The sequence below is a fragment of the Elgaria multicarinata genome, chromosome 3, assembly GCF_023053635.1.
Source record: "Elgaria multicarinata webbii isolate HBS135686 ecotype San Diego chromosome 3, rElgMul1.1.pri, whole genome shotgun sequence".
Taxonomy (NCBI): domain Eukaryota; kingdom Metazoa; phylum Chordata; class Lepidosauria; order Squamata; family Anguidae; genus Elgaria; species Elgaria multicarinata.
The window spans coordinates 174,314,674-174,337,654 of record NC_086173.1 but is presented as its reverse complement, the minus strand read 5'-3'; the positions used below and the strand labels follow the sequence as shown (position 1 = coordinate 174,337,654).

At 43.8% G+C, this 22,981-nt stretch overlaps 1 protein-coding gene across 1 annotated transcript in view; it reads left to right on the top strand.

The window, feature by feature from the left end:
* The window catches only part of LOC134395821 (vomeronasal type-2 receptor 26-like), a 37,149-nt gene extending 18,368 nt beyond the window's left edge, over positions 1 to 18,781 (top strand). The window contains exons 4-8 of the mRNA XM_063121979.1: positions 4,216 to 4,455; positions 9,485 to 9,748; positions 11,827 to 12,057; positions 12,643 to 12,769; positions 17,871 to 18,781. Coding sequence (XP_062978049.1) covers positions 4,216 to 4,455; positions 9,485 to 9,748; positions 11,827 to 12,057; positions 12,643 to 12,769; positions 17,871 to 18,781 — 1,773 coding nt within the window. The remainder of the gene's footprint in view (positions 1 to 4,215; positions 4,456 to 9,484; positions 9,749 to 11,826; positions 12,058 to 12,642; positions 12,770 to 17,870) is intronic.
* Positions 18,782 to 22,981: the final 4,200 nt, after the last annotated feature.

The window sequence follows — 22,981 nt, the reverse complement described above, 5'->3', positions numbered from 1 at the left end:
TCATCTGCACCATCTGGCTGAGCATCTCCCCACCATTCCCTGACTCAGACCTGCACTCCAATCCTGGACAGATCATCCTGCAATGCAACCAAGGTTCTGTCGCCATGTTCTATGCTGCCCTTGGCTACATGGGCTTCCTGGCTGCCATCTGCTTCACGGTGGCCTTCCTAGCCAGGAAGCTGCCTGGGGCCTTCAATGAAGCCAAGCTGATCACCTTCAGCATGCTGGTCTTCTGCAGTGTTTGGGTGTCCTTTGTGCCCACCTACCTGAGCACCAAGGGGAAATACATGGTGGCCGTGCAGGTCTTCTCCATTTTGGCCTCCAGTGCTGGGCTGCTGGGCTGCATCTTCCTTCCCAAGTGCTACATCATTATTCTGAGGCCTGACCTGAATACAAAGGAGCATCTAACATCAAAAACAAAAGCTGTCATGTGATTCTTATAGAACTACATATTTTTTAGAGGTTTCGTTTATCAAGCATCTGTCTCCCCCCACCTTACAAATGGGTGGTCCAGATCACCACTGAAACACTGTCCATTATCTACACCCAATCCTGGGCAATACCTCTCTCTCATCACCTTGGTTAAATTATTGGCAATTAGAACAGTGGACCAAAAAGTGGGTAAGAGAAAATGGAGATTGTAGAGAATTGACAAAGTTTGAGGAATTAATAGTTTAAAAGAGAAAATGATAAGGGGAAAAAAACAGCGTCAAAAGGGTTAATGAGTGAAATATATAGAATATTGTTGGAGAAAGGGTCGATGGATAGTTCAGGAAAAATGATTTGGGAGACAGATTTGAACGTACAAATAGGACAACAGAGCTGGGAGGGACTATGGAAACAAAGAGCGTTGAGAAATATGTCAGTGAGAATAAGAGAATTATTTTAAAATTATATGGAGGTGGTACCTAACCCTGGTTAGATTAAATAAGATCATAGAATCATAGAATCATAGAATAGCAGAGTTGGAAGGGGCCTACAAGGCCATCGAGTCCAACCCCCTGCTCAATGCAGGAATCCACCCTAAAGCATCCCTGACAGATGGTTGTCCAGCTGCCTCTTGAAGGCCTCTAGTGTGGGAGAGCCCACAACCTCCCTAGGTAGCTGATTCCACCGTCGCACTGCTCTAACAGTCAGGAAGTTTTTCCTGATGTCCAGCTGGAATCTGGCTTCCTTTAACTTGAGCCCGTTATTCCGTGTCCTGCACTCTGGGAGGATCGAGAAGAGATCCTGGCCCTCCTCTGTGTGACAACCTTTTAAGTATTTGAAGAGTGCTATCATGTCTCCCCTCAATCTTCTCTTCTCCAGGCTAAACATGCCCAGTTCTTTCAGTCTCTCTTCATAGGGCTTTGTTTCTAGACCTCTGATCATCCTGGTTGCCCTCTTCTGAACACGCTCCAGCTTGTCTGCGTCCTTCTTGAATTGTGGAGCCCAGAACTGGACGCAATACTCTAGATGAGGCCTAACCAGGGCCGAATAGAGAGGAGCCAGTACCTCATGTGATTTGGAAGCTACACTTCTATTAATGCAGCCCAAAATAGCATTTGCCTTTCTTGCAGCCATATCGGACTGTTGGCTCATATTCAGCTTGTGATCTACAACAATTCCAAGATCTTTCTCGTTTGTAGTATTGCTGAGCCAAGTGTCCCCCATCTTGTAACTGTGCATTTGGTTTCTATTCCCTAAATGTAGAACTTGGCATTTATCCCTATTAAATTTCATTCTGTTGTTTTCAGCCCAGCACTCCAGCCTATCAAGATCACTTTGAAGGTTGTTTCTGTCTTCCAGGGTAAATAAATAATCAGCATTCAGCAAATTGTTGGAGAGGATGTGGGGGGAAAGGAACATATTTACATATGTGGTGGGAATGCAAATATGTATAAAAATTGTGGAAGATGGTGTTTTTGGAGATTGAAGAAATTGTGGGAATGAAGATAGAATGAACACCAAAAGTTGCATTACTGTCACTATTTGAAGATTTAAAATGTAAAAAAGAAATTAAGGAATTGATAACGAATTTGCTGACTGCAGCAAGATTGATTGTAGCTAGGAACTGGAAGATTCACGGGGATTATTGTATTGAAGAATGGTATAAAGAAGTATGGGATATAGCTATTAATGATAAATTGACTTGTAATATTAAAGTGAGAAGAGGTATAGCTAAAACAAATGATTTTGAAGAAATTTGGAAACAGTTCCTTATATTTGTGTTTTCTAAGGGAAGTGGGAAACCGCCAGCAGAAGAAAGTATGAGATTTTGGAATCACGAATGAGATCCCGAGGTGGAGTGTGCACTTATATGTTAAGTTTGATTATGTTATATAGATATGATATTAATGTAATTCAAAATTTATGTAGTATGTTGTTTTCTTTAATTGTAATGGTGTATGTTTAAGTATTGTAGAAAATAAAAATATTTTTTTTTTAAAAAAAGATCATGGCCCTTGTGAATATGGGTTTTCATGAAAGTCAAGCCAAGCTCAATGGCCTCATCAGTAATCCATGTCTGGGTCAGGAGCCACACGTGGGGATTTCCACATTCATTTCCCCCAACCATGCATGAAGTCACAAAGAGAATTCAGGATATTGCAGAGGTGATTTTCCTCCCCCTTATCATTATCACCATCATGTAGTTTATTGTTATTATTCTTGTGGAACCTCAAGAGATCTCCCTCGGCTGTGAACATTGTCTTTGAGATAAACATCAGATTCAAGGGCAGCACGAGGTCATGTCTTGCACCCAGGTGCAAAAACACTGGTGTATAAATGCCTCCTGTGACACTGAGAGTTTGGGGAGGGGGTTAGGGCAGGTGAGGAGGACGGTGCAAATGTGAAGTTTACATGCTATCGTCCTCTTCAGATGTGAAGCTGTGGCTGGCTGGGCTCCATCTGTGTCGGGAAAGCCACGGAAGCCTCAGCGTTGTAAGTGGGCTTTGGCGTCTTCTGATTAGTTGGACAGGGAGTTGGAATGAGGAGCCATCTCTAGGATGGAGGCTGGACCAGGAGTAGCCAAAGTGGTTCTGCTCTTGCTGCTGCTACTCCCTCAGGCAACCTGTGGGATGCTGCTGAAGGCCAAATGCCCCTTGAATTTGAAAAGGCATAAAATTGAACCATATAATTATTACAAGCCAGGAGACCACCTCATTAGTGGAGTCATCTCTGCAACAACTCCATTTTTTTCATCTCGAACCCTTTTCTTGGGTCCTCCACCTACGAGCCTTCTTTTCGGGTAAAGTCCTTATTTTTTGACGGACATTATTTTTAATTCATTCTATTTCTATTTCAGGAGCTCCAGTTATCATTTATTAACCAGGGACATTTCCCATTATCTGGCACCTGTTTAAGGCAAATAGCATTTTTGTGTGACATCGTTGGGGGCAGACTTTGGGGTTGCATTGAGAGTAAAGCCCCATCCTGTGCACAGCCTGCTATTTCATGTTCCGCAGCTGACCACGTTCCTTTTGAGAGTGGAGTAGCATATGACACAATAATGGGCTCAAGTTAAAGGAAGCCAGATTCCAGCTGGACATCAGGAAAAACGTCCTGACTGTTAGAGCAGTACGACAATGGAATCAGTTACCTAGGGAGGTTGTGGGCACTCCCACAGTAGAGGCCTTCAAGAGGCAGCTGGACAGCCATCTGTCAGGGATGCTTTAGGGTGGATTCCTGCATTGAGCGGGGGGTTGGACTCGATGGCCTTAGAGGCCCCTTCCAACTCTACTATTTTATGGTTCTATGATTCTAAGTGACCCTTCCTTGCTGATGCTGGAGGGCTGCTATGCTGAGAAAGAATAGGGATAGGGGAGAAGCTATAATTCCACCTTCCATCCCTGCCTCCTTCAGTGGTGCTAGGATTGGCTCCACGTGATAACACCCATCACAAATCCTTGAAATTTCACGTGCCGTAGCTAAGTCAACTCAGTTATTGTAAGACAATTAGATTTTATTAAAGGATTTTATTACAAGATAATTAGATTTTAATATACAGAACAAACATCTCAGTTTATATATTTATTTATCTATATGATATGACTTGTTCCCTGCCTATCTACCAAGAATAACAGCATGCAAGGAGGGCTACGAGCATAAATAAAACTTGATTGAAACTGATGCATATTTTTGCAGGGAAATTAGTATAATTTCTATAATATGCGTTTTTACAGTGAAATAACCAAAAAGTATTGGAACATCCTGTCCTTCCTGTTCGCCATTCAGGAGATCAACCAGAATCCCAGGCTCTTACCCAACATCTCCCTGGGCTACAACATCCATGACACCTATTTCGATGCGACAATGACTTTAGATGCCTTATTCAGCCTGCTCTCTACTGGACAGGCGAATGTTCCCAACTACTACTGCGGAAGACAGAATCACCCGTTGGCTGTACTTGAAGGGTCTGACACTGACATCTCCATCCAAATTTCAACCATGTTGGGCCTCTACAAAATCCCGCAGGTAGACCTAGAGGTGGGGTGGGTCATTTCCCATTTGCAATGCTTCTAGAGACCTGTAAATATAGACAATGGATGTTGAGACATGGGTTTTCAGAGTGTTGCAAAGTGATTTGTGTGAGGTGCTATTTGAGGATTAACGGGTCATCCCCTGTTGTGACCGTAGATAACCTGTGCTGGGTAATCCTGGGAAGGTTTTCTCAGAAGCAAGTTCTATCATTCAATAAGAGTTACTTCTTAGTGAGTTGTTTCAGATTGCAGGGATGGACAGGGAAGTTTACAGGGCAAATAAGCAGCAGAATACATAAGAACAAGCAGGACATGGTACCTAAGTAGTGCCCTGAGGCTGGATCAGACCCAGGGTCCATCCAGTCCAGCACTCTGCTCACACAGGGGCCAACCAGTCGTCGGCCAGGGACCCACAAAGCAGGACATGGAGGTTCTTATGTATTTAATTAATGAACATACTTTTAACCTGCCCAATCACCATTGTTCTCTGGGTGGATTACGAAGAGGTAAGAGACTGAAATGCAATATAAACAGATGGAAATATAAAATTCAATGCAAATATTTTAAAGAATACTGTGCAATGCAAAGAAAAACAATGGCCAGGAATAATACTACAGCCGTACAAATAGAGAAGTAGGACTCCAAAATGCCTGGGACGAAAGCAGGTCTTTGGCAGGCCCAAAATGTGTAGGGAACAGGTGAACCTCTTTGGGAAGGGTGTTCCATAAGCGGGATGCCACAACTAAGAACACACCGTCTCCTAGCCACCCATCTAGGGTCCTTCACTGGGAGGCTGCTGAGGAGAGAATAATAATAATAATAATAATAATAATAATAATAATAATAATAATAATAATAATAATTCTGACCCGACTCTCCATTTTGATTGAGGCGGGGGACAACTTTAAAATATAAAGTACATAAAACTGAAATAAAACATAATATACATGGTTAAAACATCCTAAAAGCATCCCAAAAACATCCTAAAATTCCCCTGGACAGGCCTGCCGGAAGAGATTAGTCTTTATAGCTTTCTTGAATGCTAATAAACTGTCACGTTGACGAGTCTCCTCCGGCAGGCCGTTCCACAGTCTTTGACTGACTGAAGTAGCTTCTTCCTAGAGGACCTGAGTGTGCAGGAGAAGGCGATCCCACAGGTAGCCCCACATGGACCCAAACCATGTAGGGCTTTAAAGGGACTGACCAACACGTTATACTTTGCCCGGAAACTCATTGTCAGCCAGTGAAGAAATTTTTAAAACTGGTGAAATGTCGTCACCCCTAGGTGTACCAGTGACCAGCCTGGCTGCCCTATTTTGAACTACCGTATTTCTTCGATTGTAAGACGCCATCGATTGTAAGATGTACACTAATTTCAGCACCACCAACAGGAAAAAAAAACCTAAGACACACGGGCGATTCTAAGACGCACCCCATTTTTAGAGATGTTTATATGGGGGGGAAAGTGTGTTTTGGAATCGAAGAAATAGGGTAGTTGAAGTTTCCGGACTAAGCACAAAGGTAGCCCTATGTAGAGCGTATTGCAGAAGTCGAGCCTTGAAGTTACCAGCAAGTGCATGACCATTTTTAGGTCTTCCGACTCTAGGAAGGGGCACAGCTGGTGTATCAGCCGAAGGTATACATGGGAGGAGGTCTTCTTTTAGATTCTCTGATCCCACTCCATTTAAGGCTTTAAAGGTCGACACCAGTACTTTGAATTGCAGCTGATGGCAGACTGGTGCCATAGGAATGTATCGACTGGTCGACTTAGTAACTTTGGAGCACTTTTTTGAACTAACTGAAGTTTCTGAGCTGTTTTCAATGGCAGCCCTGTGAACAACATACTGCAGTAATCCAACTATTGGTAAATTCTGAAACTCGTTCTGAAAACACGCTTATCAACTTGGACGGCTTTGAGAGGGGGTTAGACATTCAGGTAGGATAAATGGTGATTAGTCATGATGGCAGTATCGTACCTCCAATATCAGAGGCAGTATAACTTTTAATACCAGTTCCTGGGGAATATGAGTTGGAGGCTGCTATTGCATTCATGATGTAATAAAGTTATAATAAAATAAAATAAAGTTTAACATGCAGTTGCTATATTTAATAAACAATAGTAGATCATTATAGACAGTTGCTTACTCTACAGGCCTTAATAGAATCTTAAGACATAATAATGGCTAAATTATATATATTTCCAGTTGATAGCAAGCAGTTGCTAATTTTTAATCTATATAAATAAAAATGTAAATGTTCGTTCGAAACAGACGTTATATCTCCGAAAGTTCTTCACCGATTGCTTTGAAATTTTGACACAATGTTGCATTCGAATACGCGAGCGTTGTTATGTAACTATGTTCTATATGGGGACAAAATTTTGTCTTAAAATCGAAGAAATAGGCCTCCTCAAAACCAGTCCTGCTGATCATTGTGACATCGCCAACCAGTAGGCCAATCCACTGCCTCTGCCTCCTCTCCTATTTGCATGTTCTCTCCTATTTGCTCTTATAGGTCATTGTGACATCGCCAACCAGTAGGCCAATCCACTGCCTCTGCCTCCTCTCCTATTTGCATGTTCTCTCCTATTTGCTCTTATAGGTCATTGTGACATCGCCAACCAGTAGGCCAATCCACTGCCTCTGCCTCCTCTCCTATTTGCATGTTCTCTCACAATTGGCTGAGTGAATATAGATGCTTTCTTTTCAATTTAACCAGACTGAGCCACAGCAACACATGGCAGGGTACAGCTAGTTTGTAATAAGTATGATGAGGTCAACATGCAGTTGCTATATTTAACAAACAATAGTAAATCTTAGACAGTTGCTTTTTTAAACATGCAGTTGCTATTGGATAAATGATGACTACAGGTCTTAACGAAATCTTAAGACAACGATAATAGACTATATTATGGCTAAATGGTAACTCTAGATTGTGTATTCCGTTTCTGTTTTATTTTATTATAACTTTATTACAAATGAAAAATTAGCAACTGCTTGTCAAAAACTGTAATGCTTTCTATCAATCCAATTGCTTGTTAAAAAATTTATACCCACAACTGCATCCTCTGAAAGTGATTATTTTGTATTCTTTAGCCACCCATTAGGTCCTTCTTTTGCTATCAGTTTTATTGTGAGAGGCTCTCTCTTCCTTTTTTGCTATTGCATTCATGTCTTGCTATTTTGGGCTGCATTAATAGAAGTATAGCTTCCAAACCACGTGAGGTACTGGTTCCTCGCTATTTGGCCCTGGTTAGGCCTCATCTAGAGTATTGTGTCCAGTTTTGGGCTCCACAATTCAAGAAGGATGCAGACAAGCTGGAGCGTGTTCAGAAGAGGGCAACCAGGATGATCAGCGGTCTAGAAACAAAGCCCTATGAAGAGAGACTGAAAGAACTGGGCCTGTTTAGCCTGGAGAAGAGAAGATTGAGGGGAGACATGAGAGCACTCTTCAAATACTTAAAAGGTTGTCACACAGAGGAGGGCCAGGATCTCTTCTCGATCCTCCCAGACTGCAGGACACAGAATAACGGGCTCAAGTTAAAGGAAGCCAGATTCCAGCTGGACATCAGGAAAAACTTCCTGACTATTAGAGTAGTACGATAATGGAATCAGTTACCTAGGGAGGTGGTGGGCTCTCCCACACTAGAGGCCTTCAAGAGGCAGCTGGACAACGATCTGTCAGGAATGCTTTAGGGTGGATTCCTGCATTGAGCAGGGGGTTGGACTCGATGGCCTTGTAGGCCCCTTCCAACTCTGCTATTCTATGATTCTATGATTCTTCCTTGTGTGTACCAGGGGAAAGGAGTCACATTCACTGCCAGATGCTCTATTATGATGACTATGCACTGTCCTTCTTTCCCTTTGTATCCAATGCATGATTCTAAACTGTTTAGTACCTCTATGGCCACAAACTATGGTGGCCGTAGAGGTACTAATCACTCAGAGGCCCCGCGATATCTTAAAATCACATGGCCTACGTCAGCAGCACCGGAATCCGCCCGAAGCAAGAAGGCAGCGGTGACGGTGGACAGCAGCAGGTAAGGGACCTGCCGAGAGCCGGCTCTGAAGCGCCAAGGCAGCCCAAAGCTTCAGAGCCAATTGGCTTCAGCTTCGGGCCACCTCGGGCTTTGCCAGAACCGCTTCGGAACCAAGCCGAGGTGGGCTGAATTAGGCCGCCTCGGCTTGGGTTCGGGACCTCATTTCGAGGCGGAGCACTACCCTAATCTGAACCCCCTTTGTATCAGTGGCTACTGAATGGCTGCCATAATGAAGCGGAGGAGGAGCAATGCATGAGTAGGATGAGAAGGGAAGCATTGTCCCAAGCAAAAAAACCTCCTTGCAACAGATGGGAGACCTTCCTCCATCACCATGACCAATATCTCTCCAATTATTAGCAATAATTTTGGGTTATCAAATATTTGATCTTTGATTTGAAACAATAGAACATTCATCTCTTCCATTCCTTCCCAGGTCAGTTACGCGTTTATTTCTCTCGATCTGAACGACAAAGCTCAGTTCCCCTTTTTCTATCCGATGTTCCCCGAAGAAAAGACCCAATACCAAGGGATTGTCCGACTGCTCCTGCATTTCAGATGGACGTTGGTTGGTCTCGTTGCTTCAGACACCGACAATGGAGAAAGATTCATGAGGACCTTGACCCTTGAGCTCATCAGGAATGGTGTTTGTGTTGTTTTTAGGGAAATGGTCCCCAAACATTTTTCACCTGGAACACAGATCCATCCAACTTTGTTTCTTAAGATGGGACTTGTCAATGTTTTTGTTTCTGATGTAGAGTATAATTCCAACTTCATGGGAATAAGGTTGATACAACAATACATTCATTTCCGTATAAAACACATTGCAGGGAATGTCTGGATCATAACAGCTGTGTGGGACATCACCATAATGTTCACACATGGCAGAATACATTCCCCACCCATTCATGGCATATTTTCTTTCCTTATACCACCAAAAAAGTGGACAAAACATGGTGATATTTTTCTCTCTTCTTCTTCTGCCCAGCACTTTGGGGAGAAAGCATTTAAATGTTCCTATTCAAAGGATGCCTGGTCTGTGAAAGGTAGGACAAGATGCACAGAGAAAGAGAAGTTGGAGGATCTCTCCCAGGAGGACGTGGAGGGAATCCTGTCTCTAGACAGCTATAACATCTACAACACCGTCTGGGCTGTGGCCCATGCCTTAGATGGTGCTCTTTCATCCAGGTCCAAGAGGAGGGTGGTGGAGCGTGGAGACAGGATGGACCTTCAGAGGCTACAGCCATGGCAGGTATTCCCTTTCCCATCACAGATATCCCTGCTGAACAAGACAATCCAATCGTACAGTTCCAAAACAGCTGTCATGGAATTAGACTGTGAAAAAATGTGTAATGTAGTAGTGAGGTAAAATGTTGAATATTAATGGAGCAAACCCAGTGGAGAAACTTTGGCCGTAGCTAGACCTAAGGTTTAACCCAGGATCATCCCAGGTTTGTCCCTGTCTGAGCACTTTGATGCCCTGTGTGGCACTTAGATGAACAGGTTTGACCCCAGGACAATCCTGGGATAAACCTTAGGTCTAGCTATGGCCTTAGTGTCCCAATCCCTGTTTTTGCCTCTTACATTGCTCCCATATATTGGACTCATAGAATCATAGAGTAGCAGGTTTCCTACTCGGCTGAAAAGGCTATTCAACTAATACACTGGCATGAGGGTGAGCTTCTAAGAAGAATCAAGGAATAGTAGAGTTAGAAGAAGCCTATAAGGCCATCAAGACCTCAATGCAGGAATCCACCTTAAAGCGTACCTGGCAGATGGCTGTCCAGCTCTTGAAGGCCTCTAGTGTGGAAGAACCAACGACCTCCTTAGATAATTGGTTCCGTTGTCATACTGCTCTAACAGTCAGGAAGTTTTTTTCATCACAACCTTCAGACACTCCATTAAATCCAATGGAACTTACTCCTGGTTAAGTGTGCATAGTCACTTGCTTTGGAAGAACTCTCATTGATTTTAATGGAGCTTAATTCTGAGAAGCCATGTATAGAATTGCCCCATGTATAGAATTGCCCCATGTAGTGTATAACTGGCTATATGCTGCCTTCTAATGGTGCCCCAAATGTACCCTAGGAAGTGGGCTGTGTGACCTTTCCCACCCCAGCTATCAGATTTCTCCCTAGGATGCAAAGAGAAGTTTGTGTCTAATGTTTATGTTTAATACAAGAGGAAAAATAGAAGCTTAGAGCGGATCTACACTGCGTACTGAAGGCGCTTGCGTGCGCCTGCAGTGCGCCCCCAAAGTGATTGTGTAGATCCTGGAAGGAAGAGGCGGAGGAGGAGGAGGCTGCGGAATCCAGCCATGTCCTTGCCGCCGCTGTCGCCCACCTCCCCGCCGGCCTCCTGCTGCCGGCGAGAGAGCCACTTGGCGGAAGAAGGCGGGGCGGAGAGCGGAAGAAGCTCTCCGACCCGGGTGGCTCTTTCGCCGGCAGCAGGAGGCCGGCGGGGAGGTGGGCGGCAGCGGCGGCAAGGACATGGCTGGATTCCGCAGCCGCCTCCTCCTCCGCCTCTTCCTTCCAGGATCTACAGAATCACTTTGGGGGCGCACTGCAGGCGCACACAAGCGCCTTCAGTACGCAGTGTAGATCCACTCCAAGTTTTAGCTTCTCCAATTCATAAATCAGAGAGAGAGAGAGAGATGATTCAGGAAGTTAAGCAGGTACCTTGTGAATGCCAATAAGACACACAAAGAGCAATGACAAATCTTGATAAAATAGTTAAGAGCAGAGACGCCACACTGACAACAAAGGTCCGCATAGTTAAAGCAATGGTACTCCCCGTAGTAACCTATGGCTGCGAGAGCTGGACCATAAGGAAAGCTGAGCGAAGGAAGATAGAGGCTTTTGAACTGTGATGCTGGAGGAAAATTCTGAGAGTGCCTTGGACTGCAAGAGGATCAAACCAGTCCATACTCCAGGAAATAAAGCCAAACTGCTCACTTGAGGGAATGGTATTAAAGGCAAAACTGAAGTACTTTGGCCACATCATGAGAGGACAGGATACCCTGGAGAAGAGGCTGATGCTAGGGAAAGTGGAAGGCAAAAGGAAGAGGGGCCGACCAAGGGCAAGATGGATGGATGATATTCTGGAGGTGACAGACTTGACCTTGGGGGAGCTAGGGGTGGCGACAGCCGACAGAAAGCTCTGGCGTGGGCGGTCCATGAAGTCACGAAGAGTCAGAAGCGACTGAACAAATAAACAACAAAGTCATTTGAGTCCTGGATGAATGGAGATTCGAGTCTGAAATGGGATGCAATGAGATGTCTAATGTGTGTTCCTATTCACGAAATGCCGGTGTTTCCTCTGTCATCCTAGGTTCACCCTTTCCTGAGAAACCCCCAGTTTTACAATACTTCCATCATAGATGGAATATATTGGGACAAGAATGGAGAGCTGGTGGTCAACTTTGACATGGTCAACTGGATGGTGCTTCCAAATAAGTCAGTGCTTAGACTCAAATTTGGGAGTATGCAAAGACGGGCATCTGCTGACATCAAGTTCACCATTGACCAGGCTGCCACTGTGTGGCCCACATGGCTCAACCAGGTGGGGGAAACCATTTATTTTGTCTCATTACATTGACCCCCCCCAGCTAGCTGTCATGTGCTCTGCATGGGAACAGCTTTGAAGTGAGCTTGGTACATTCATAGAAACCCAGGAAGGTGCCTCCTACAGACCCTTGTTCCATCTTGGGCTGCTCCCAGATACTGACCTTGGATCCAACTAGACTAGTTCTGTCAACACTGACTGTCCAGGATTTTCAGTCACGTGCTGTTCCTACCTTGTCTGGAGATGCCAGAGGAAGTCCCCCTGTCCACTTTCCTGAAACCATGAATGATTTTCAACACCTCTATGATGTCTCCTTTTATGGACCTTTTTTCAAAGATAAACAGCCCTGAACATGCAACATTTCCTCACTGGGGGTCTTGCTCCAGTACCTTGATCTTTTAAACTGCCCTTTTCTGTTTTAACACTATTTTTGATTTCATGGATCCAGCTTTTCCTGACTTCCATCAAGGTTAAACGTAGTTGAGCCAATGTCTTAGAGAAACCATTATTTATGACAGAAGATTCCAACACAATTAGTCCTACACATCTTCCTTGATGTTCCTTATCTCTATGCTTGCTAAGCCCCTGCCCCAATCCAGGTGCGTGGAAAGCTGTCGCCCAGGATTCAGGAAGGTGGCTCAGGAAGGAAGGCCCGTTTGCTGCTACGCCTGTTCTCCCTGTGAGGAAGGGACCATCTCTACCCAGGAAGGTGGGTGAGTCTGGGGAAAGGGCAGCCCATGAGGAGGAGGCCCAGCGAGAGATTTTCAGTGAAAGTTTTTAAAAAGACATTTCTGATCATAGAATCATAGAATAGCAGAGTTGGAAGGGGCCTACAAGGCCATCGAGTCCAACTCCCTGCTCAATGCAGGAATCCACCCTAAAGCATCCCTGACAGGTGGTTGTCCAGCTGCCTCTTGAAGGCCTCTAGAGTGGGAGAGCCCACAACCTCCTTAGGTAACTGATTCCATTGTCGTACTGTTCTAACAGTCAGGAAGTTTTTCCTGATGTCCAGCTGGAATCTGGCTCCCTCCAACTTGAGCCCCTTATTCCATGTCCTGCACTCTGGGATGATCGAGAAGAGATCCTGGCCCTCCTCTGTGTGGCAACCTTTTAAGTATTTGAACAACCTTTTAAGTATTTGAAAGTATTGATCTTGGTTCCTTTCTTGCAATATCATAATGTATGTCACAAAATAAGTTTCAATAAATAACCTTGAAGGATGGCGACAGATAATGAATGGAGCAAGGATCAACACCATCTGCCCTTAGAAACACTCATTATCCTCTGTGTTTAATACAACTATTTAGTAGACTTATGTTTCAGCACATGAATAACGAGATGTGATTTGTTCACTCAGGAGAATGTTGGGACCTGGCATTAAGTGAGTGTGTGCCTTAGAATATTTCTGAACACCACAAGGATCAAAACATTTTTTAAAAATAGAGTTTATTAATCATGTCTACAATAAGTGCATGAACAGGAAAATGGTCAGGGTTTGTTCTTTGAGAAAAATGAAGGGAAAGGGGAAAAGACACTGATATCACAATTTTATAATACTTTTTCTATGTGCTGAATCCATTGATAAACTGATTTGTTTCTAAACTGTCATTTTTTCCCTTTTTTTAAAAAAAATTCTCATGAAATATAATTTAATTTCAGTCAATTGTTTGCTGTTATTATCAGTTTTTAAAGAATTGATTAATGTTTCTCAGTTGCTGAAAAGAAATTGCTGGTCATCACAACAATTTGTGGTAGCCAATTCCATAGATTTATTATGGGGTGATGTTGTGTTCTAGTATTATGTATCATCTAGTAAAAATTAGGGGTGTGCACGGACCCCCCGCTCCGCTTCACTTGCAGATCCGCCATTTTCCGGATCGGGCCGCTCCGCCCCGCCCCCGCTCCGCCCACTTCCGCTCCGCTCCGCCCGGAGCTCCGGATCCGGATCCGGAGCTCCGTTTCCCCCCCCCCCATAGGCTTGCATTGAAAGCTAAAAAATTATACAACTTTTTTTCTGTTCAAGTTAGAAACTTCATGTTTGGCACCATGACACCTCATGGGGATATACACACGCACGCCAAGTTTCAAAGCAATCCCATCATCCCCTGATTTTTGGCGAATTTTTGAAAATCGGGCACCCCACACACAACATCCCTGCGAGGTGGGCAGGGAAGGAGGGAGGGAAGGCAGGCAGGCATGCAGCTGGCATTTCTGGGGGCATAAGGAAGTGAGCCAAGGATAACCCAGTAATGCATATAAAATGGAATAAATCAATAAATAAACAAAGGAGGGGTGGAATTAAAAGCAGCAGTGTTGCTCAATAAACAGCAAGAAGAATTTTTTTAAAAAGGCTATATCTGTCTTTTACCAGCAATAGGTGTTAAGTATATGAAAAGAAATACTTGCTTAGTCATTAAAATTGTGTGTGTATGGCTATCTCAGGGTTAAACAGAGAAAGTCTATCTGTGGGCAATTACCTTGAGATAGAGGCTGTTCTGGGAACCTTGCCAAGATTCTAAGTTAGCCTCATCATAGCTGTATGTAATGTAGATAAGAATTGTGTAAGATGTGTATATAGTTTCTCACTTTGTAAAATGGAACTGATCACTGCTTACTGATCACTGCTCTCTGATCACTGCTCTCTGTGCATGCCTCAGTGTGCTGATCTGAACTGATCTGAATTGAACTGCACAGAAGCCTGAAGGAAATAAACCAGCTCTGCTGTGTAAGACCTGTGTGATATGTGTTTGTTTCTGAGCACAAACAGAGTTCCAGAAGGAGAAAAGTTCTGGCACAATAACCCAACAATAGGGGGACGTGCCCGAGGGAGGGGGAAGTAGCTGCCAGTTCAAGACAGCCACCAACAGCTCTGAGAAGAAGTAAAACGCTCACTTCAACTCATAACAGGCATTGCTCCACCACTGAAAAGTGACCATTCACTTCAACTCATGATAGGCATTGCTCCACCGTTTTACTCTCTTTGGAAGGCTCTAATGGCCTTCCAGTGCAGGAGAGAGTGGGGGCACGTCCACGATGAGATGCCCTAGGGGAGCTCATCCCCTTGCACCACATCGATTCAGTTGTTCACCAAGGTTAGGGTGGGGAGCAGTGCTGTGTTTCTATCTCTTATTCTTGGCTTAGTATATGATTTCAGGTTGTGTTTGTGCATTTGGTGGGGCTACTGTGTTAAAAAACACGGGGAAAAGCCCGTTCAGATGAAGAAAGAGAAGTTTCCCAGAATCCCAAGTTACCCGTTTTGCCTATGCCCTCCTCCAACTTTGGGATCATCATGACCGGGAGCTGACTCTGCCCCTCAGCCCTTTGAAAAAGGTATTTTTCCCACCGATTTTTTAAAAACTTCTAGCGCGCGACCCGTACGATGCAGAAAGTTGAGAGTAGTCTCAAAATGACCCCCATCCACGACTCTCTGTGCACAAGAATTTTCAGAATGATAGCTTAAACCCCCCCCCAGTTATCCCCGATTCTTTCCCTCAATGCAATCCTATGGGCGAAAAGCCGAAAACGCCGTTTGAGCCGCGCGGTTGACCCGATTTTCACAAAAATATAGCACGCGACCCAGACAACGCAGAGAGGTGAGAGTGGTCTCAAAATGACCCCCATCCACGACTCTCTGAGCACAAGAATTTCTAGAACGATAGCTTCAAAAACAACCTAGTTATGCGCGATTATTTGCCGCAATGCAATCCTATGGCGAAATGTTTTCAAGATGGCGACCGGAGCGCTCCGCCTGAACTCGGAGCTCCGAAAAATGGGCGCTTCTCTTCGCCTTGCTTCTAGGGGGTCCGCGGTCCGCTCCTACTCCGCCTCTGGGTAAGGCGGAGCAGGCCAATCCGCTACTGCTTCTACTCTCCTAATTGGAGCGGATCACACCCCTAGTAAAAATGTCTACCTGTCCACGTACTCCACACCTGGCATAATTTTGTACACAACTGTTATTAGAAATTAACATTGCTTTTATAATTCATCTTGTCAAACTTTTTTCTTTTGTTTTGTTTGTTTATGATATGGACAGAAAATCACAATGCAACTATCAGGAACAAAACAAAAGAATATTTCTGAGAATCCGCCATGAGTTTCCCTGACAGAGTCGGAGATGGGAAAATGAATTACTCAACATACAGTATTTAAAATCACTCCCATAACCTTACCTCCTATTTAATATTCAGATCAGAAGCAGAACGTTGTTTGTTTTTTCACTCCTGATGGAAGAGACTTGCAAAGAGTCCTGAGCTGCTGTAAATGAGAACAAATGTGACATTTGAAGCTTAAAAACCAACAACACCTGTTATGTGTTATCTTGTTTGCTCTGCGTTGCTGCAATGAAGTACAGATTTTCCAGTTCTTTTTTTTAAAAAAAATCTTTTATTAATTTCCAAACACAAAATCAACCAAAAGAATGAAAAACAAAATAATGAAGTTAAAGGAAGCCAGATTCCAGCTGGACATCAGGAAAAACTTCCTGACTGTTCGAGCAGTATGACAATGGAACCAGTTACCTAGGGAGGTTGTGGGCTCTCCCACACTAGAGGCCTTCAAGAGGCAGCTGGACAAGCATCTGTCAGGGATGCTTTAGGGTGGATTCCTGCATTGAGCAGGGGGTTGGACTCGATGGCCTTGTAGGCCCCTTCCAACTCTGCTATTCTATGATTCTATGATTCTATGGAATAAATAAAGAAAAAGAAACACGTTGAATTTAAATCAAATTATTGACAGAGGGTGTTGCATTTAGAGAAATGTAACACCCTCTGTCAATTTGATTTAAATTCAACACGTTTCTTTTTATTTATTTACTTCATTATTTTGTTTTTCATTCTTTTGGTTGATTTTGTGTTTGTTAATTAATAAAAGATTTTTTTAAAAAAAAATCTGCTGCTTTGTATGCCTTTAATGGTTAAATTTACCTGGCTTGCACATTGTTTTAACTGTTTAAATTGTTTTTACCGCTTTTAAACTATATTCTGGTTTTAACTTAAGTAATGGTTTAATTTGTTTTTAGCTGTGTATATTTATTGTTTTATATTGTATGGTTTTATCTGTACACCACCCTCAGATCCCAGTGATATAAGGTGGGATACAAATGCTTTACATGAATGAATAAATAAATAAATAAATAAAGCCTCTGATCCATATAAAGAATAAAACCCTGCTGTGTTTCCCTGTAGCTAATTTTAGCTAGTATGTCAATTTTTCTGCCATGACTAATTGCCATAATTCTATATGTCATGTTGTCAAAGTTAGACACTCTGCAGTTTTCCAACTTTGGGCTGTGAGGCAGGAGCATGAACAAAATTAAGTCCTTGGATGTCAATTATACATTTCCAATTCTTCAGCCTTTGTCTTTGGGTAATCAAAGAAACCCATTTACTCCATAGGCCATTATATGACTTTTCATAACAGATTTACGCTTCATTTAAGGTCATAGCTAGACCTAAGGTTTATCCCTGGATCGTCCAGGGGTCAAACCTGTTCATCTAGGTGACACACAGGGGATCCAGCGCTCAGACAGGAGCGAACCCTGGATGATCCTAGAATAAACCTTAGGTCTAGCTGTGGCCTAAGATGTATTTTTTTTCTGACCACTGCCCTATTATACCAACTTGGCTTCAAACTACTTACCACCCCAAACAAATTGGAGTAGCCTCCCACTCTAGCTGCTAACTGTCACTCTACCTACTTGAGGGCTCTTCTCATGGCCGGTTGGTTGGACACTGTGTGAAAAGAACACTGGACAAGGTGGAGTCTTGGTGTCATCCAGCATAGCTTTTCTAATGTTCTTATGTTCTTTGCAGATGCAGAACATTGCACCAAATGTCCGGAAAATCTGTATCCAAACAAGCACCGAGATCTATGTATCCCAAAGGATATAACTTTCCTGTCCTATGAAGAACCTTTGGGGATAATCCTGGCTTCCTTTGCCCTATTCTTATCCTTAATCACAAGCTTGGTGTTAGGAACCTTCATTAAATATCTAGAAACTCCCATAGTCAAAGCCAACAACCGGGACCTCTCCTACGTTCTCCTCATCTCTCTTTTGCTTTCCTTCTTGTCCTCCTTCCTCTTCATTGGTCAGCCAACAGGAGTGACCTGCCTTCTCCGGCAAACAGGCTTCGGCATCATCTTCTCAGTTGCTGTCTCTTCTCTGTTGGCCAAGACAATCACTGTGGTGCTGGCCTTCCTGGCCACAAAGCCAGGGAACAAGATGAGGAACTGGTTGGGGAAAAGTTTGGCCAACTCCATAATAATTTCCTGTTCCACTGTCCAATTTGTCATCTGCACCATCTGGCTGGGAGTCTCTGCCCCATTCCCTGACTCTGACAGGCACTCTCAGATTGGACAAATCATCTTGCAATGCAACGAAGGGTCTGTCACCATGTTCTATACTGCCCTTGGCTACATGGGCTTCCTGGCTGCCATCTGCTTCACGGTGGCCTTCCTAGCCAGGAAGCTGCCTGGGTCCTTCAACGAAGCCAAGCTGATCACCTTCAGCATGCTGGTCTTCTGCAGTGTTTGGGTGTCCTTTGTGCCCACCTACCTGAGCACCAAGGGGAAATACATGGTCGTCGTGCAGGTCTTCTCTATCTTGGCCTCCAGTGCTGGTCTACTGGGCTGCATCTTCATTCCCAAGTGCTACATCATTGTACTAAGGCCTGATCTGAATACAAAGGAGCATCTAACAACAAAAATGAAGGATGGCATGTGATTCTAATGGTTTCCTTTTCTAGCATGTAATGTAGTACCCACCACATGTACTACCCACTACAGTGCTGGTTCTTGGTACCAAATTAATGTATTACATTTCTGAACTGAAAATGTACCCATTAGATTATACAACATGATATAAATTGGGCAATCACTGTAGCACATAAAATAATTGATTAATTTTTTTAAAAAAAAAACCATCATGGGGGGAACAGAAAAATGGCTGCCTGGGTCCTTCAATGAAGCCAAGCTGATCACCTTCAGCATGCTGGTCTTCTGCAGCGTTTGGGTGTCCTTTGTGCCCACCTACCTGAGCACCTAGGGTAAATACATGGTGGCCGTGGAGGTCTTCTCCATCTTGGCCTCCAGATGGGCTGCATCTTTATCCCCAAGTGCTACATCATTGTCTTGAGACCTGATCTGAATACAAAGGAGCATCTAATGATGAAAATGAAAAATGGAATCTGATAGTTTTTAGACTGTTTTTCACAGGGGTGTTATTTAGCAGTTACCTGGCTCCCCTCTAACCTACATTTGGGCGTTTTATAAAACATGTGGTTATTCTTGAGGCAAACCTATATGTCTGGTTTGTTGGTACTGAGTGGTAATTGTTTCCCCCCTTTGATCTAAAAATGCACCTGACCATTTGATATTGTGAACCAGACTACTATACTAGTCCGAATCATTATTCAGTGCTCCTGAAGCCCTAAAAACATAGCCAAAGGTTAAAAGAGAAAACAAACCTGACTCCTACAGTCTTACTTAACTTAGTAGTGGTTTGGATATTCTTTCCAAATTGATTTTAATAACACACCTCCACTGATTCCTGATTAGGGCTTGTGTAAAGCTCACAGCATGAAATATCCCCACCAAATAAGTAAGTCCGCCTTGGGAGTTAGTTAGTGCGTTAGCATTCTGAGAACTCTTTTGTACAACAGTTTTCTTAATTTTGGTTATGAAAAATGGCTGCTCTAAGCAGATAGGATTAATCATTTGGGTCAGAATGCTCAAAGTTTGTTTGAATGTGGGTTACTGCACGGGTTCTTTGAACTAATTTGTACATCATGTTTTAATTATATTGGTAGATGAACCTGAGAAATTGCCCCCAGAAAGAAACACTAGTTACATTTTTAGATGTGTTTCTTTTTTTAAAAAAAAAGAGGGAATTTTTAAACAGCTTCTAGTAATCACTGCATTGATTTCAAGGTGTTTACAGATTAACTTCTTTATAATCTGCTCCAAAGTTTTCCCAGGGATGGATGTCAGATTGACTGGTCTGTAGTTCCCAGGTTCCTCCTTTTTGCCCTTTTTGAAGATAGGGACAATGTCAGCCCTACTCTAGTCGTCCGGCACCTCACCCGTCTTCCATGATTTTGCAAAGATAATCGACAGCGGTTCTGAGAGTTCTTCCGCTAGCGCCTTCATTATTCTAGGATACAGTTCAGCGGGCCCTGGAGATTTGAACTCATTCAAAGAAATGAGGTGTTATTTGACCATTTGTTTATCAATCTCAAACTGCAATCCTGCCCCCTCAACTTCTGCTTCACTTTTTCCAGGGGGGTCATGTACCCACTTTTGGGAGAAGACTGAGCCAAAGTAGGAATTGAGCACTTCAGCCTTTTCTTTGTCGTCTGTTATCATTTTGCCATCCTCATTAAGCAGCTGAACCACCATTTTTTCCTCTGTCTTTTACTACTCACATATGTGAAGAAAGTCTTTTTATTGCTTTTAGCATCCCTCGCTAATCTCAGCTCATTCACAGCTTTAGCCTTCCTGACGCCATTTCGGCACTTCTGCGCCACTTGTCTGTACTCTTCTTTTGTAGCCTGGCCTTCCTTCCACTTCCTATATGTATCCCTTTTTGTTTTCAGGTCATCTCTAAGCTTTTTGTGGAGCCACATTGGTTTCCTCTGTTGTCTTCTATCTTTTCTCCTTGTTGGAATTGTTTGTAACTGTGCCTTTAAAATTTCCTTTTTTAAATACTCCTACCCATCCTGCACTCCTTTTCTCATTAGGCTCCCTTGCCACGGGACCTTACTTATTATAGTTCTGAGTTTATTAAAATCAGCTTTCCTAAAATCCAGAGTACGTGTATGGCTACGCTCGACTTTTGTCTCCTTCATAATCAAGAATTCAAGTATGACTGGTCACTTTCCCCCAGAGTTCCTGTAACTGCCACTTTATCCACTAAGTCATCCCTATTGGTCAGTATCAAGTCAAGGATTGCTGATCCTCTAGTCCCTTTCTCCACCATAAGATGGACAACAGTAAAAATAATATGCAAGACTGTGGTGTTGCAGTACCTTTGAACTGTCATTGCCTGTGCTTGAAATAAAAGAGAACTATTTGGGATGATTCTTATCAAAGCAGCAAATCAGGCAGAGTCAAGCTGGACATCAGCTGGACATCAAGAAAAACTTCCTGACTGTTAGAGCAGTGCGACAATGGAACCAGTGACCTATGGAGGTTGTGGGCTCTCCCACACTAGAGGCCTTCAAGAGGCAGCTGGACAACCCTCTGTCAGGGATGCTTTAGGGTGGATTCCTGCATTGAGCAGGGGGTTGAACTTGATGGCCTTGTAGGCCCATTCCAACTCTGCTATTCTATGATTCTAAGCTATGATTTTAAACTGTTTCAGTTCAAAACACATTCAAGTTCAACTCTAGAGAACTGAAACTCTACTCTTGCTGCACTCCAACTGGTTTGTAAGTCCATGTGGAACCACCAGGATCATGCCCTCTTAATCTAACAATTCCCCCAGTAGCAAATAGGCGGCCAGGGCAGTTTCCTCATTAAAAGAGTTACATGACAGCCGATTTGCTACATTCTGCCCTAGATGCAGGTTCTGGACCAGCCTGCCAAGTTCTATTTGGTTCAAAGAGCCCACAGGTGCTGAAACTACCATGGCACATACAAAAAATGAGAGTCAATGCAACTCTTACATCCCGTCAAGTATGGCCACATCCAATCAAGTCAAGTCAGGTTCGGTGCGCAGATAAGCAAGGCAAGCCTAGACCAGGCTGGATCTTTCAGGACCTTGGCCAGCTCCAAGTGAACTCACACTAGGGTTGTCCATTGCGGAAGTTCCTGAAACCCAGACATTTACTGCAGGATTGTTGTTGTTGTTTTGATGCAACATTGTGGTTGTAGCACCATCACCACTGCTGTACACAATCCCTTCTCACCCTCGTTACTCACACCAGACAGGAGAATGCCACGGGGTTGTGCACGGAGTTGTCAGCGGCAGTGGAAGGAGTCCACATTGGGTTGCAGAGCAAGAGTCTCTCCGCCTCCTGGACCCCAAGCATTGCATTGGTTGGCTGTCAGGACAAAGACACATTTTAAACTCTTTGTCTTGGCTGTTGAGGCCTTGCGCTCATCTCTTCCGAGGTATTTCATAGAATCATAGAATCATAGAATAGCAGAGTTGGAAGGGGCCTACAAGGCCATCGAGTCCAACCCCCTGCTCAATGCAGGAATCCACCCTAAAGCATCCCTGACAGATGGTTGTCCAGCTGCCTCTTGAAGGCCTCTAGTGCGGGAGAGCCCACAACCTCACCAGGCAACTGATTCCATTGTCGTACTGCTCTAACAGTCAGGAAGTTTTTCCTGATGTCCAGCTGGAATCTGGCTTCCTTTAACTTGAGCCCGTTATTCCGTGTCCTGCACTCTGGGAGGATCGAGAAGAGATCCTGGCCCTCCTCTGTGTCACAACCTTTTAAGTATTTGAAGAGTGCTCTCATGTCTCCCCTCCATCTTCTCTTCTCCAGGCTAAACATGCCCAGTTCTTTCAGTCTCTCCTCATAGGGCTTTGTTTCCAGACCCCATCCTGGTTGCCCTCCTCTGAACACGCTCCAGCTTGTCCTCGTCCTTCTTGAACTGTGGAGCCCAGAACTGGACGCAATACTCTAGGTGAGGCCTAACCAGGGCCGAATAGAGAGGAACCAGGACCTCACGTGATTTTCATATTCAACACCCCCTCCAAGACCATCTTTATCAGTTTAGATGGGGAGACAGTTCTGCAGTGGGGTGGACAGAAGACGAAGAGAATCCCTATGGCAGCCATTGGACGTATTGCATAGGAATTATGGGAGTTGTCATAGATCTTGATAGCACCAGACTAACGAAGGTTGCGCTATCTTGTATATTAAGGGACATCTGCAGCCATTAAGACACCATTAAACTTCTCCAGTCCAGATCT